This window comes from Pteropus alecto, unplaced genomic scaffold, assembly GCF_000325575.1.
Source record: "Pteropus alecto unplaced genomic scaffold, ASM32557v1 scaffold20, whole genome shotgun sequence".
Taxonomy (NCBI): Eukaryota; Metazoa; Chordata; class Mammalia; order Chiroptera; family Pteropodidae; genus Pteropus; species Pteropus alecto.
The window spans coordinates 38,388,783-38,406,422 of NW_006436298.1; the positions used below are offsets into that span (position 1 = coordinate 38,388,783).

Here is a 17,640-nt window from a genome sequence, read left to right on the forward strand (position 1 = left end):
TAAACTATTTCAGGTGTTGATTAAATCCCCCAAAGGATAAAGCATCTATGTAATAGAAAATTTTTCTAGAGAAGGTACTGAAGAAGAATGTTATCCAGACTTCCTAGGGAATTGCAGAATTATGCTGCTGCAATGACTTAGCATTTAGTAGGATGTTTTCTCTATAAATTTGAAAAATTTTATAGATTTATTTCACTTATATTATATTTTAGCAGTCTCCTCTTCCATGAACATATTTAATTAACATAAGGACCTATCCAGTAATTAAGATAGTCCATATTAAATGAGAACTAACAAGGCAGTTCATTTAACAAACGTTTATTATTCTCTGCTAGGTAGACATGGTTCCTGTCCTCAAGGATCCTCACAGACAAGTAGGGACGACAGACTTATAAAGAAATCCTTATTGTCTTGTGTGGGAACATCAATAAGAGGCACATACCAGAAACATGGTAGAACAAAGGAGGAAGTTTTCAGATTTGTCTGGGTCATGGACAGTGTCCTAAAGGAGATGACTGTGGCATTTGAACATATAGGGATAAGAATGTGCTAGGTAGACAGGATCTTCAGTCCATAGGACCAAATATAAAGACAGAAACAGATGAGGGTAGTGTGTTCCAGAATCTGCAACCGGTGGGAAATGTAAGAAGTAATAGGCAATGAGGTTGAAGAGACAGGAACAACCAGATTGTGAAATGGGGGCCTTTGAATGGTTTTAATCTTGGCAGCAATGGGATTATATAATTTATATTTGAAGATCATTAGGTGATGGAGGATAGCTTCCAGTAGGAGGAATCTGGTAGTGGAGAGAGAAGGCATGGAAGAGATCACCCAGGAAATTACAGAGTGAGAAAAGGGTCAGAGATGAACCTCAGTAGAGCAGAGGCACTTAATTGGGTTGCGGGGAGAATGCGTTTTTTTTTCATGAAACTGAGATGGAGCCTTCGGAGTGACAGCATATGGGAAAAGCAATCAGTACACAAGCCAAGAGAAGAAATCTATTTTAGGTAGGAAGGAGCGATTAATGTCCAACAGATCATGTAAGATAAAAATTAAGATGGAAGGAGTAGATTTCATAATTAAGTTATCTTTAGTGACTTTAACAAGAGTAGTGTTGGTGGGTGATGGGAGAAAAATCCGCATCAGTGCATTGGAGGATGAAAGAGAATTCAGAAAATGAGCATCACCTAGGGCAGAGAGAGAGCCAGAGGGAGTTGCAGGGATCTGAACTTGCTTGTATACTCTGCCGAAACAGAAAGAAGACAGAAACTAGTTTCTCATTGCAGGAGAATTAGATTTTGGTGTAATGTTACTTTAGACAGTTGGATCAAAAGAGAAAGGAAATAAAAAGTAAAGGGTGAAATGTAGGTAAGTTTGTGGCTGAAGTATGAAATAGAGGGTATTTCTGATATTGGAGAGAGCGTGCTGACAGAGAGGAATACAATGATGGCCCTTGAGAAGAAAGATGATTGTTCGGAGCAGATTTTACGGAGGACAAGAGAGCGCTCTCAGGTGATGCCGAGGGTTCAGGTGAGCCTGAAGGCACAAGTCTCTGGTGGCCTCAGTCCACCTGCAACAGCCCACCAGAAGGGAAAAGCGGAGGCTGCTGAGAATGCTGATGAGTTAATAGTTGAAGTGATGGGAAAGAACAGAACCAACCAGCCTGGTTAGGCAAGTGGGTAGATGGAACAGTGAAATGGAGGGTGTAAAGACAGTAGAATGAGTCAGAGGAGAAAGTGCGCTGTGAGTGATGGAAGGAGGGCCAGTCTTGCAAAGGCAGAAAACTGTTTACACTATATAAGAATTATACATCTAAATTGGCATTTCTTTGCCGGTAACCTGGGAAGGTACTTAGTCTGCATTTATGCTGCTGGTGCCCAGAATGGTGTGGGGAAAGCCTGTCTTGGAATTGTACTCAGAATCTGCAGCACAGCTTTGACTACCTGGAGTCTCAGTGATTCCTAGCCTTTTTGGGGTGGATTTGATTTTTTGCCAAGTCATTCAGAGCTAAGTTTGGTGAAGACAGTAGACAGTCAAACCGGGTAATACCATTTTCGGTAGAAATGGAAATGTGGATTTAAGTAACAATACTGTTTTTCTCATATGACTTATAACAGGCCCTGAGAGCAGTTTCCAGAGAGAGTGGTGACAGCATCTTTGGAACATATACGTAACCTCTCAAAGTAACAAGTTTGAGGGACACATTCTTCTGGATATGGATGTCTTAAGAGATTTTGGGGTCACATTCCTTACGAGTTATACAGTACTCAGTAAATACTCACCAGTATAAAGTTTAGAAGGCTTCTGCCATTATTGCTACACAGTTTTTTGTATATTTTTATTATTGAAATCCTTTATGCCAACATGATACCGAAAGTGGTGATGAGACTGAACAAGAATATTTTTATAGCCAGCTTAGCCTGCTTTATCGATGATCTCTTTCTTTACTGGAAACTAGAAAATATAATTTTTATTGCCTATTAGCATCTGTCAAACACTTTAAAGTCCTTCGATGAAAAGTTATGATAAAGGCATACCTAAAACAATTGCGTTGTCATAACTACATTTGTTAATATTTTGATGTTTGTGATTCTACTGGTTCTCCATCTCCTTGAGGTACCAGAAAGAAGTGGTAATTTTGACCTCAAATTCCTGTCCTTGCAAAGTAACACTAATGAAGTATTTGAATGAGAAGTAGCTATGATCTGCAGAATAATTCACCTATTAGGTAGAATTTGTAAGCATCTAAAATGGTGGGGAAATTGTTTTACTGACACTAGAAGAATGGAGTACATAGAATCCAAACATAGTGAAAACGTGCTCTGCCAGCCTTTACGATTCCGCGTACCTGAGAATGCTCTGTTCTCATACAGGTTGCTTTCATTTCATGCTTTCTGCTTAAGTTGGCTACTTCCCAAAAGGCAAAGAATATGTCATCTTTCTTAGTGGGGAAGTGCTATTGGCATTCTGGGCAGACCGGTCTTCCTTGTGCGTGGGACTCCCAGAATTTCAGCATGATTGGCACCGCTGGCTTCCTGGCTCTAAATGCCAGTAGAACCCACAAGTCAGTGTAGCAGTCAGAAATGTCACCACACATTTCCAAATACTTCTGGTTGTTTATGGACTCCCAGAGTGTGGTGGACTTGTTTACTGAAAAGCCAGGGAAGACAGGAAACATTCTCCTCTGTCCCTTTTACTTTCTCTTCTGTCCCTTTCCCCTCTCTCCCTTACTTCCCACTCTATCTCCCTTGCTCTTTCAATCTCTCCCTCCCTTTCTCCTTTTCTCCTATTTATCTGTATGTCTGTCCGCCCCTCTCTCTGCCCATCTGTCCATCCATCTACCCATCCCCCTACCCACCCATCCGTCTCCTTTTTCTTTGTTTTCTTTTTGTTTTCTTTCATTGTGGTATGAGGAATGACAGAAATAGATAAAAGGAATCTTTATTAAAGAAAGACTAAAAAACAAATTAATCCAAGGAAAGGTTAAGGGAGAACAGAAGAGATAGAAAATAGAGCAGTAATGGGGAAACTGGAAGAAATGTTTCTGCCACATTCATCTGTGGTCTCTTGTGATTTTCTCTCTGAAGCCAAGAATAAGATTTCCTGTAAGAACACTCACATAGTTGTATGATAGGGTATAGCTGATTGCAGAGACATCATAAATAGATTTCACTGAAATATAGTTAGAATTATGTAAAGATTTAGATCCAGACCCTTAAGAGGAGAACAACTTGTCATAAGGCAAGTCCATATGACTTCATCTAAGGGAGGTGCTTTTCTAATAGGCCCCTTGTTTTAAAATGATATTACTTATATGATTGTCCAGGAGCATGGACTATGAAATAATTTCAGCTCCTATGTAGCAAGTTTTTAATTTTAACTTTTACAGAATGAAGTTCTCCTCTTGTGCCAATACCAGTTTCTAAAAATAGTGTACCTGGCTAGCATTTAAAAGTTATAACCTCTAGCTTGCCATGATTGCTAAAAGTCATCTGTTATGTATTTTTAAAATTTGCACTAACACTTGTGGACCATTCATGCCATACTGAAGCTGATTTTCTACTTTATTTTTTCAGTTGTTCATGGTGGACAATGGAGCAGATGACTGGAGAATAGCCATGACTTATGAGCGTATTTTCTTCATCTGCTTGGAAATACTGGTGTGTGCTATTCATCCCATACCTGGGAATTATACGTTCACATGGACGGCCCGGCTTGCCTTCTCCTATGCCCCATCCACAACCACCGCTGATGTGGATATTATTTTATCTATACCAATGTTCTTAAGACTCTATCTGATTGCCAGAGTCATGCTTTTACATAGCAAACTTTTCACTGATGCCTCCTCTAGAAGCATTGGAGCACTTAATAAGATAAACTTCAATACGCGTTTTGTTATGAAGACTTTAATGACTATATGCCCAGGAACTGTACTCTTGGTTTTTAGCATCTCATTATGGATAATTGCCGCATGGACTGTCCGAGCTTGTGAAAGGTAAGTTTGTTTCTTTTCCTGAGAACATAATTTGCCATATGGTGTCCTTGAAATTAGGAGAAAGAACACATTTTAGACTAGAGGCACATAGTGACTTACTCTTGAAAATTTTGGATTCTTCCATGGGCTTCTTTTAAATGAGTTGTGACAAGACTTTTCTTAAGATTTCTGCATACAGCAATGCCTTGATGATTATGTGTTTTTCTTTCTAATTTGATCATTTTTCAAAAGAAGGCTGCCTTTATAATCTGTCAAAATTTGGAGACCTACAAATTGTATAGGAGAGTTGTATCAGAAATGTTTGTTTAATGGTAATATTGAATCATTTTGGTGTCTCATTGGTTAGAGGGTTGATTATGTTTGAGACAGAAATCTGGGCCAAAAGTGGTGATGCAAGATGGCTGAACTTTAGGGAATGTCGCAGAGTGGCTTGTTGATTTCAGCGCCTATTTATAATAGTTTTCATGTGATTGATAAGGAGCTTCTAAGTATAATATTTGGTTTTATCGAACTCTCAACAGTCAGTAAAAAAGGGCAGTGTTTATTTGTTTTATTGTCTGAAGAGTGCTGGTGGTCTAGAGCTAGACACATTCTCAGAATTCAGGAGCTGCTCAGCGAGCCTGAATTAATTAGTTATATCATCAATGATGTTAACCTTGTCATTTAACAAACAACAAAAAAATACATTTGTTATATAAATGGGAAGAACTCTCATAACGAGAGGGAACACCTCATGTGACCTTGATTAAGAAAAGTCAAGTTGAAATTAGCAATAAGCAGATAGGAATGAATTAGAAGTTTATAGAGTGGTTAAATATTAGAATGTTGGTCTTTGTAGTAACTAGATTTTTTTTTAATTTAGTTTTTGAAATCTAAGTTTATATATATAATTTAATGAAGAAAAATGTCTGTATAAGAATTCTTGCAAAAATAGCAAATCCACAATACCCCTCTCTCATTTCTACTTTCTATAAGTAATCACTTTAATTTCTTTTAGCCATTTCTTTGTTGCTTTCTATATTTCTAAATGATATTGCTTATATTGCTACATCGAGATTTTTTATCTAGATTTTTATGGAAGATGGGATTTTAGTTTTTTTCACTTACATGTACCCACCTCTTTCATGACCCTATCCCCCCAAAAAGTAATTTCTATCTTCCCAACAAGTTATGTAAATGCCAATGATCTATATTCCATATTTATATTATTATGACCATGTGAACTGCATTCGTAGTTGAAAAATATAGGATATTATAGTTATTTTGCCTTTCCTGAATATCTTTTTATTTTCTCTGGAATTAATGGTTGCCTCATTTTATTTGCTTAGTTTTCTTATTTTTTATTTGCTTAGTTTTCTATGTACTTAGCACCAAATCATCTCTAAATTCTCCCATGTTGTATAAATATCCTTATACTAGGTTCATATATCTTGGACAATTTCTCAATTTCACCTTGAAGAATTGATTCTTGGGCTTTCTAACCTGCCTATCCATCATCTTGGAGATTTCCTCTTCCTTTTATGTATATTGAAAACCCTTTTTCTTGAACTCCATTTCTCTTTCTTCATTTATTTCTTCATTTTGGCAAAATTCATCTTCCAGTACTTTCTAAGAAAAGGTAGTGAGTGAGAGATGCAGTTTTTGAGATCTTTGTGGAAAGTCTTTATTCTTTTCTTATGCTTAATTGATAACTGGACTGGATATAAAACTCTAGATTAAAAATCACTTTACCTCAGAATATTGAAGACTTTACCTCAAAATATTGAATATTTTCCTCTGGCATCCAGGTCCAGTAATCGTATGCTATTATCATTTTTGATCTCTTCTTTCCTGGAATCTTCTAGGTCAATGCTCTAAAATTATACAAGAATATATCTTGATGTGAATCTGTTTTTAATCAGGTGTATCTGAAATTTACTGGACCAGTTCAATCTTGGAATTAATGTCCTTCAGTTCTTGGAAATTTTCTTGAGTTATTTTAATGATTTTTATTCCTATTTTTTTATTGTGTGGATATTGGCCCTCCTGTATTAGTTCTTTAAGTTTTTAATTTTCTTTCTGCATTGTTTTCTGTCTCTGTTTTTGCTCTATGTTTGGGAGACAACCTCAATTTTATCTTTCAAACTTTCTATTGGGATTTTACTTCTTCTTTACTATACATTATTTTCTAATGTCTCATTTTTGATGCCTGAGTGCCCATTTTTTGAAATTACATCACGTTTTTTTTCCTGTGGAGACATTAATGATAATATTCTTCTCCTTGAATATTTTTGTTTCCCCAAAGATTACATGTTTTAGTTTGTTTTGGCTTCTATTTTAGAAGTTTTTCTTAAGTGTTTAAATAACCTTGACTCTCTGCTATACTTACGAGTGGGGTACTAAAGAGCTGATTGGATGCTTTCTGTACAAATTTAGAACTTGTCAACTGTGGACTTCACTAAAGGGTGATTTGGGTGGGGGGCACCGATTTCACTATCTTTCCATATTTTCTGTTTTCTCTGAACAATCTGACTGGCCCATGGGAAGCCTTTTTTACTGCCCTGACATGATGGTAGAAGCCTGGTGACAGCATTCTGGATGGAAATTGAAAGAGCAAAGGATTCTCAACTGTTAATATGCAAACATTTGTTTATTTTTCTAATCCAGCACAGTAGCCTTGCTCTCTGCAGTCAGTCCTCAGACCTTGTGTTTTACTCTTCCAGACAATAAACTTTTAGACTTCTGCAGGTTGGCAAAAGGCATTACCAGTCCCACCGCAGAAAAGGGAAACTAGGTGTCTAATGCTACTTTTATGCAGTATTTTAACCCATCCTCACATTTAAAGCTCTGTCATTATTACTTCTTACAGAGGTACTGGTGCCTAGAATTCCTGAGTCTTTGTAAGGTATAAGTGCGTGGGTGGGAGGTATTGGTTCTGAGTGAAGATATGGTTGCTTCTTGATTTTTCACCACTGCTGGTCTAGAATTCTCCTTTCTCAAGTCAGGTAAGTCAATTATTGGTTGTCATTTGGCTTTTTAGCTTCTTTACTATTGTTTTTCACTCATTCTGGTTGTCCTTATGGTTTTATGCTTCCTTTGTTTGTTTTTAGTTTTTGTTTGGGGGCTTAGGGAGGGAGCTGAAGTCAATGTGTTTGTTGAGTCTGTCTGCTTTTACCAGAAATTCTATAGTGACTAGTTTTTAATATTACGTATCCAAACCTTTTTTAGAACTTCTCTACAAAATATAGCATTTGAAAGATTAAAGTTTTTTCTTTTAAAGAAAGGTTGACTCCTTATGGTAATGCTTTGTTTCCTAGCAATTATGGTATTTAGAGGCTTTGATATTTTCTGGAGCAGATGTACCTATGAGAATTAAAGAATAAATGTAGAAAACCTTAGTTGATACACTTATTTAGTTTTTAAAGATTATTTTAATTAAAAGTTATACATAACATTGTAACATACCTATTTAGTTTATGAAGATTATCTTAACAGTTATGCATAACAATGAGGTAAAAGCATAATTTAACAATATGTACATCTATATAGGTGGTCCTTAGTGCATCTGCTTCCGAAGGGCCAAGTAAATAAAATAGCCTTAAAATTGTATATGTGCCTTCCATTTTCTTTTCAAAAACAATTCATCTTAGTTGTCACAACTCACTGTCACTAAATACAGAAAGTCTGAGGCAAGCTGTGCCGAATCTTCGTAGCAGCCTAAAGTATGTGTGTTTTTGAACATGCTCAAATTGTTAAATGATGGATCATTCTTGTTTTTGTATAAAAGGCACTAGAAAGTGAAAATTGCCCATTTTATATCAAGAATCAGAGTGTAGCCAGCAGTTACATAAAGGAAACAAATCTGTGGTGTAGCGGGGAAGGGAGAAAGACCAGACTCTGGTCTTTGAGACCCTGAGATTTAGTCCCAATTGTACGATTTGGGGGCTGAGTGACCTCAGGCCAAGTGGCTCACTTCTTTTTGCATTTGTTTCTTCATTGCAAACTAAATGGAATGATAAACTTTCCTTTTCCAAAGGTAACATTTTGTAATTGTACAAATATGTAAAAGAAAGAAAATCATTAACTAGCATTGCAATAGTAGAAGATTTTCCACATTTGTTTTTCAATAGACTTCCTATTTGGCTGCACGTGATGTTCATATTGTGACTTTTAAGATACAAAGATATAAAAAATTTGCTCTTGTTTTTCACATGGTTGATTTTGAATGTTGCCTGCATCTTACACTTCCTTAGATGTTTTCCTTCCTCTCTCTGTCTTCTTTCCTTCCTGCCTTTTGTGAAGTTTGTAGTACTTAATACAACACACATCTCTCTTGTTTCTTTGGCTTGGAATTGAGATTTGAATGAACCCCAGCAGTTACATCTTTGATTTATCCAAGCATTCTCTCCATGTTAAAGGGGGATTCACACCTGATAGAAATTTCTTCTTAGTTAATTAGAGTAAGTCTAAGAATATTTTTAAAAGGAGAGAGCTTTTGAGAGAGAGAGAGAAGCAGGTGGCTTTCTGAAGAAGTTTGTTTTGTAAACTTGTCCCTCGCCTTCTACTGAGCACAGAACGTCTAAAGATTTATGAGAAAAGTTCTCCACTAATGAGGAGGGAGGGCATCATGCAGGAGGCATCTGTTCCTGCTGGTGTTACTTGCCCTGGAAGATCATGCACCTCTGGTTGACCTATAAGTAATAAAACCTCTTTTTTTTCTTTTTTTTCTTTTCTTTCTTTCTCCCTCATATCCCCCTGACTTCACATAGGAGGAAGCAGAGTGGCAAATATCTGGCATTATGTCTGTGGCCTACATTGTCAGGAGCAGGCTGCCCCAGACTAGACCACAGTATCCCATCTCTCTTTGATTCTGGTCAGGCCTTGTGTTGAGGTGGATTTTAGGCCTGGGAAGAGCACTCTCTTCTGAAGCACTTTGGGGAGGGTGGCCTGGTGCTTCTAAGTGATCTCATGTTCTCGGTGACCTAGGCCAAAGGTATTTAATCAAATATGTCAGGAGAAACTTGAGAAACATATGTCTTAGAAGAAGCCTGAATCCCAGAGCTTGGGGTCTTGAAAATTAGGAATTATCCCATCCAGACTTACACTTTTTGAAACTTCTCTGGTTCTGTAAAGATAGCACAGGGGAGTGTTCAACCCAAAGTGTATCTTCCTGGACACTGTTTCTGAGGAAGGATGGTGACTGTTTTGCAAAGTTTAGGACTAGATAGTGTAGGCCACTGCTGTGTTACACTAAGAAAAGCATTTTGTGTGTGATGTTTTTTCCTCTAAGTGTTCTCAGAGCATTTAATATGTGAATGTGCATTGGGAATATCTAAGAAGGAAAAAGAGCATTTATTTGGACACATCTTCTGGGAAACACAGTTTGCATTATGTCAATACTGAAATTTCAGAGAAAGAAAGGCATCGTAATTTTCTGCACAGTTTAGGAATTTTAAAAAATGTTCTTTGTTAAATATGTTCTCCTTTTTCCTGCAATTTTTGTAATGTGGAAGAGGGGGTAAGTTTGAGCTGGAGAGGAAGAAGGGAGAAAGAAACGGGAGCTGGGAACTTTGGTGGCAGTGTTACCAAGCTGAAAAGCAGATGTTGTAATAATCTATAATAAACTACAGATGCTAGGTGCTATTTCTGTCGCTGAAAAAGATTCATTTAGTTAAGACATTAGTGGCTAAACTTATTCTTATTTATTTCATTGTTTTATCTCTAAAAGCATTTAAGTATGCATTAATTCGTATGCATTAGTTAAGAGGAAAATTTTCTAAAAATGACTAAGAATGGTTTGCTTTTTTTTAAAGTAGGAAAACTGGAGAAGCAAACAAAGGAAATTGTTTTAAATAGCCTCTAATAATCTAAACTGCAATTTAGATGGATTAAGAATAATGTTTTTCTATCACAAAAAACTAAGATGAAAATAAATTTGGTACGCATTTTTTTAAATTATCAAAGACAACCCAGAGATTGAAGTTTCAGTTGTGTTTAGCATCTACTAGTCAGAGTCTTAAAAGTATGTTTAATTTCTTCCATTAGTCGAGTTTGACTTTTCTTTTTTCTTTTTTTTTTAATTTTAACTTTGTCACTAATAATCTCCTACATTGCACTTTTTAATATTGCTGGGAGATGGTTTCTGGAATGCACTAGAAACCTACTTTATTATAACATAGAATATTGTAGAGTATAACAGTCAAATCATGTCCCATAATGAAACCTTATGCAACATACACTTCGTATAAAATAGCTGTTTTAACATAAGGATTGGTTATGTCTTCTGACACCACTACTGTATTACGAAAAAGTTGCTAAGGAAAGCTCTTGAAGGATGAGAATATCCTATTTTGTAACTATACAGGTTTCTATTGTTTTAGTGCCAATTCATAGTGGATATATGATTTGGGGTTCCACTGTCTATTGAATATGGGGCCTGAATATCATCTTAATTTTCTGTATACTAAGGTAGGATGAATACCCTATTCCTGAGAACCAATAAAACCAAATGTAGAATAGTAGCTGTTTATACCTAGGAAATTAATTCAGCATTGCAGTAGTTACCTTTTTGTGGCTAGGTGTGAATCTGTTATTGTAAGATCCTACATTTATGACTTCCTCTGTATGGAGCATGATTTTAGATAAAACTGGACTTTAAGTTTCAATATGTGATAAACTGTTTAAAATGCTTAAATGATCTGGGTTCTAATTTTCAAGTTTCTTATTTTAAAAATTTTTGTATGTTCTTTGTTACAAGCCAGTTCTTCAGGATGAAGAGGTAGATGGAAGAGGAAAGTCTCATTCGTTCTATTTATTTATTTTTATTATTTATATAGACTCAAACATAGGAGAATTTGAAATGAGGAGCTACATTTTCGAACACTAGCTTGTTATCTTCATCTGCCATCTATGATTTTATTTTATATTTTCAGGAGACTCTCTCAAAGGCCTACTTTTTTCCAAGCCCTGACCATCAGAGATGCCTTATTTCCTGTTAATTTACTTAAATTTGAAACATGTTACTTATGATCAAGTTTCTTCAATAGTTGTAAAAGTAATCATAAAAATATGCATTGCAGTGCTCGAGAAACATCCTGCAGGCACCTTGAATTATTACACTATACTGAATAATTAGATTATTTCTTACCACGTCAGGTTTCAGCTGTTGCTAAGTAAACTCTAAGCATTTCATCAATGGATTTGTAATTTGTGGTTGATGGTAATGTAATACTTTGTAAACTAATACTTCCAGAGTCTGATTCATACATACAGATATAGCATTTTTCAAGTTCATAAATGAGTCACAACTTTAAAATGGGTCCTTTCAAGTTATAAAAGTCGGCAGCTTGAAAACATTCATCACGCATCTGTGACTTGCAAAGCATCAATGCTCAGGATGTTTTCCAAATAAATTGGTCATTAAAGTCTATGGAAAGAGAAGCCAGGGCTCTCTCAAGCTCAATTTTCTCTTCATTCCCACGTAGATATGATTTGTTTTTTGGTTTACCTCCTAAGAGAACAATGAGGATTAATGTTTGTTGGCGAGATGCTTTGAGAAGCTGGTTTGAAGAGTGCAGTTTGAAAATACCAGCAGTGATTATATTCAAGCTGAAAAAATGAGACACCGAACAGCTCAGAAATTCAACCTCACTGATCTTATAGTCAGTTCATTAGTCCTCCCCATGTTGACACCCATGTTGACACCCATGTTGACACCCATGTTGATGTACAGATTTTATGGAATATGGATCCTGAATGTCTTCCAGCTTGGGAAAAATCCCTTTGATCATCCATACAGTACATTAGACAGGATGCGTGTATGCGATCGTGTGTGGCACTCTCATGCAATTTAGCTTCAGAACCATCGTGTCAGATAAAAAGAAAGAACGTAGTCTAAATGTTGATGCCGTGACATTCAAGCTATTTTGTTTTTAAGAAAATTGGTATGTTTCTTAGACAAACATGGAGCTTGGTTGGAGAAAACTCAAGTTTTCCTACTTGCCTACAGGATTTTCTGTGTTTTATTTTTTAAAAGTTTATATCCTTTATTTTTAATGTTACTCTATTGCAAAATAACATTAAAATAACAAAAGCAATTCAAGACAAGAAAAGTGCCTTTACATGCAATAAAATGTACCCATTTTGAATATGCACAGAGCTCGGACAAGTCTGCCTTCTATTATAATGTTAAATTTTTATAACCTTAGTATATATTAATGTGCTCGCTTAAAGTTATGAGAATTCAATTATGGAATGAGGTGGGTTTTAGAATTGTATCCCAGAGCCGTTGTTGGTGTATAGAGCAGGAAGGAGTGGTCGAACTATTTCTCCACTGCTAGCCAGACTGTTAGAGCTGTCTGTCGATACTTCCTGAAGCCCCCGAAGAGGGCAGTGTCAGTCCTTGAACTTTCCTACTCTGCCAGTTCCAGCCCTGTTGTGTCCTTGATTCAAAGCCCACGGATTAACAAATAGCTGATCACCGCCAAATCCCTAGAGATATTGGAAAAGACTCAATCGTCAGATATTTAAATCTAGCATTGTGGTGGAGTCAAAGCCATTTTGAGAACATGGTCATTATTCAGTAAATGCTTGGTAAATAAATAAAGGAATAAAAAAAACTTCACATGGAGTTTCACCATAATTTTTGACAAAAATATAAAATGAGATTCTTGGCATTTTTGTTGGGTTCTTTTTGAACAATTTTATGAGGTGTAAATTATAGATCTATTTTAAGTCTATCATTCAGTAGTTTTTAGTAAATGTTTACAGCTGTGCAACCATCACCTCTATTGAATTTTGAACAGTTCTATCACCCCCAAAAGATCCCTTTTTCCCATTTGTGTTAAGTCCCTGCTTCCTCCAGTCCCAGGTGACCACTGATATACTATATGTCTTCATATGTTTGCTTTTCTGAGCCTTTTGTATGAATAGAATCAGATAACATATAGTTTTTGCATCTGGCTTTTTTTTTTACCTGGCTTGAATTTTTGGTGTACATCTATGTCATAGAATGTATCATAATTTGTTCCTTTTTATTGATGAATAGTATTCTGTTGTAAGGATATGCCACATTTTGTTCATCCATTCACCATGATACACATTTAGAAGGTTTCCTGTTTGGGATTGTTATGAATAGGATTGCTGTGAACTTTTGCACAGAAGTCTCTATATAAACATTTCTTTTTTTATGGTAAACATGTAGGAGTGGCTACATCGTTTTACATTCCCACCAGAAGTCAATATATAAGGGTTCCCGTTTTATCACATACTTGACAGCATTGTCATATATATGTGGATATATCACATTGTCAGTGATTGATATATATATGTACACATTTATATATATACACATATATAGAGATTTATGTAATCTTATAACCATTCTCATGAGTGATATATTATTATGGTTATAATTTACAATTCTCTAATGACTAATGATTGTGAACACCTTTTATGTGATCATTAGCCATTTGTATATCTTCTTAGGCAAAATACCTATTTAAATTGTTTGCATGTTTTTGAACGGGGTCATTTGTCTTATTAAATTACGTGAGTTCTTTGTCTATTCTGGTTACCAGTTCTTTAATGGACATATGATTTGCAAATATTTTATGTAGCTTATGGAAGCTACACATACTTGCTTTTCTCTACATCAGTCTCGGCTTGCCTCCCAAAGCCACACAGGAAAAAAGCCAGCTACACATATCCAGGAACTGTGAACTCTTTGAAGAGGCTTGCTTCTCTTGTTAAGTTTTCTGCTTCATATGCTTCATATACTTCATATGCTTCTCCTTGCTGCCTTTTTACCTATTCTGAAGTCTTGCTTTTTCTAGTATCCACTGTTTTCTAGTAACAGGAAAGAGAGGAAAGATCAAGGGAGAAATGTCTTTCTAGTTCTTGCATTGCTTTGATAATTATAGTAGCTATGACAAATGAAGTCAAGAGAATATTTAATTTTTACACTTAGGGTGAAGATGTACCTGACTTGCCTCCAATGGGGATATTTAAAATTCTTTTTGTTTTTCCTGGTTGAGGCAATAATTTGTTTGTATTGATCCTCAACTTTCTTTATGACTAAATATTTGTAATACATCCAACCCCGTTTTAGGTATGTAGCTAAAGATTGTTAATAATCAAGCTCTCCCCTCCCTTTTGTGTGGCCTTGATAGATTTTATGACAGCCTACAATGACTTTGGAAGAGTAATAGTCCAACCATAGGCTGTCTGACCATACCACCGTTGTTTGACTGTTCTTCATGGTGTGCTTTGTATCACAGTGACGGGATGTTATAGTACACCTCACAGGGATGTGGCAGTTTATATTTGACATTCAGTATTCCACAGTGGCTCAGAGGCAAAAGATTTTTGAGTGACTGCCCAATATCATTGCTTTCAGGTCTCCTCTCAGAGATTTAGTGTTCTAAAAGCTTTCTGTGTTACATAACATGTACTACATTTGTTTATTGAACTGTATTTAATATCCTAACAGACGACAATGCAATTTAAAAACAAAATTTTTCAGACTTTATGATATCTAGTGTTGTGGCTTTAGACCCTTTTATGAAACTTCATGTAAAAACCATGGTCTGTATATATGAAAGCCACAAAGTAAAGCGCAAAGCATTCAGATCGAGTAGGATTGGCAGAAAATATCTGTCGTCAGTGATCATAGTAGCTTTCTCAATTTAAAGAAATGGTTCCTAATATTTCATGTGATCAGGTATACTAATGATCATAAATTCTCTATTTTTGAACAAAACTGGGACATTGCTAGGTGTCTATGGCGAATCATCCTGAATCTCTACTCATTTCAGGGGGTAGTTTTATGCTTTTGTCCATGAAGGCATTGCGAAATGGAGCATCTAATACAGAAAGATAAGCTTTGGTCAGTAATTTTAATCTGGTTTAGTGGTGGCCAGCTCTTAGGATTTCTGGCTTTCTATGTCTGGAAAGAGATGAGTATTAGATTTACTACTATAGGTCGTCTGCCTACTGTGCTTCCTACTGGTTAGTAAGATTTGTTTTGTTTTGTGTTTTAAATAGGTTCTAAGAAGCTTGGGAGTGTCAGTGTAAAGTGAGCGGCCACTCTGTCAGGCTTTCTATTCCTGTTTGAAGATTCTCCATTTTTTGGTGTATTGATAGCTTTTGTTCTTCTTCTCATCCACCGTTCACCTACTTTATCATCTAGATCCTGTTCTTTCAGCTCTGTCAAGGTCATTGGTATTTATGATGGGGCAGGTGTTTTGGGTAGGTGCATGATGATGGATGGTTGGATGGTAAAAGAAATGAAGGTGACCTGACAGGCAAGTTTGATGTGGTCCTGAACAAGAACCAGGAAGACTATCGTAGTCATTAATCGCTGGCATAATATGCTCCAAACTTATATTTGATCCTGCTTAGGGCAGACGATGAGTTCTCTCCATTTTAAAGGTGTTCTTTGAGTGCCTGTGGTACTCTACCTATGCAAATGGAGGTACAAAAGCCCCATCTGAACCAACTTCTCAAGGATAAAGACCATATCTAGTACATCTTGATCCCCACAGCCCAGAGCCTTTTCATATCTGGGTCAGATAAGACCTTACATGTCATCTAATTCTATCAGGGCGGGAGTAACAAGAACCATTGTTCCATGAGGACTTGGGAGGTCAGTGTTTCTGCCCACATGTGTACCCATCAGTGAAGATGATAGAAGGCTGATTAGAAACACTTCATGGGTTACTTCATGTTTTAAAGTTTAACCCTATAAAAGTTATTATAAAGAATACTACCAATGAGTTGGTAGTATAATGTCTGTTAAAAGTGGAAAAAATTCTTACATCTTTATTTTATCATTTTCTAAGAACTGATCATTTGCAAGTAATTAGAGTTTTACTAAGTTAACAAAGGTTAATGAGGAGCTCTGTGTTAATTTAAAATTTCTTTGAAGTAGGGTTGAAAATAGTACTTGCTGAATTTTTGAAGACCATAGGCACATTGGTCTTGGAAATCTGAAACTTTTATTATGTACTGGACTGACAGGCGAAAAGCCTCATGGAAACATGACAGGTGATGTACAGCGCTGCTTGAAACTCTTCTCAGTGTTCAGCCAGGAAGCACTTTCATTTATTCTGCTGGAGCACACAGACTCCCGACAGACTTCCTGGGTCTTTTATCTTGGGTGTCACTTTATGGGCTCTCAGCATCTGTGTGGCTACAGTCACTGACTGGGATTAGCAAAAGGAGGGCAGAGGGAAACCCACCCCAAGGTGACATCAGTGACAGACTCCACAGTATGGAGACACATGCAAATGAACGTGAGCGCCCTTAAAGCAGCATTCCATCTTTCACTTAACTTCTCATGTTCTAAGATCACTGCTGTTGTTCCTTCTGCCACTCGACCTAGGTCTTACGGTAAGTATACTGTCATGGGTACTTCTTGAAAGCCTTGTTAATAATACTAGATAATAGGCACCCTGGCCTTGCTCCTGTTAGAAATGCACACAGCAAGTGCTGCTCATCACAGTCTGCAGAACTCCTGAGAATACCAACCATAGCCTTCAGGGAAAAACATTATGTGTTTTAAACCCCCAGGTTTGACTTCCTTATATAATCATATCATATCCGTAAGTAACCACATTACTGAAGAGTCCAAGTAGTCTGTTTGAAAGCTAATGTAAGACTTTTGTTTGTGGCCCTTTGTCCAGTTTTACTTTTTGTTAGTGATTTTATCTGGTTAGTCTTTGTCTTAATTCGTGTTTCTTATTGATCTTTTTTTTTTTTTTTTTTGGTAGAGATAGTTATCATGGAGAACTGAGGGAATAAAAATATTCTTCCCAGTGTGCTGAGCTATCTAAAGCAGGGGTTCTCAAACTATGGCCCATGAGCCAGATTTGGCCCACTGTTTGTTTATGGGCAGCCCACAAGCTAAGAACAGTTTTTAATCTTTTTAAATCATTGTGGGGAGAGAGGGAGGTGGATATGTGACAGAGACCAGATGTGGTTTGCAAGCCTAAAATATTTACTAACTACCATCTCATGGAACAAGTTTACTGATCTTAAAGTAACATCATTTTTGTCAACTTTGTTTCAAGCACAATGTGCTATGATACATTATAAGATATTTTTCTTTTTTTTATGTTTTACACAATGGATTTATATTTGTCACTGTTTAAGTAAGGAGTTTTTTT

The 17,640-nt window shown here is 36.4% G+C and overlaps 1 protein-coding gene across 3 annotated transcripts in view; it reads left to right on the top strand.

Moving 5' to 3' along the window:
- Nucleotides 1-17,640, top strand: part of KCNN2 (potassium calcium-activated channel subfamily N member 2) — a 138,509-nt gene that overhangs the window by 34,934 nt on the left and 85,935 nt on the right. For 2 of the 3 annotated variants that reach the window (XM_006913288.1, XM_015590366.1), the window contains one exon: nt 4,077-4,495. The exons of the other annotated variant lie outside the window; for it this stretch is intronic. In XM_006913288.1, the coding sequence (XP_006913350.1) occupies nt 4,077-4,495 (419 nt within the window). The remainder of the gene's footprint in view (nt 1-4,076; nt 4,496-17,640) is intronic. 3 annotated transcript variants of the gene reach the window in all.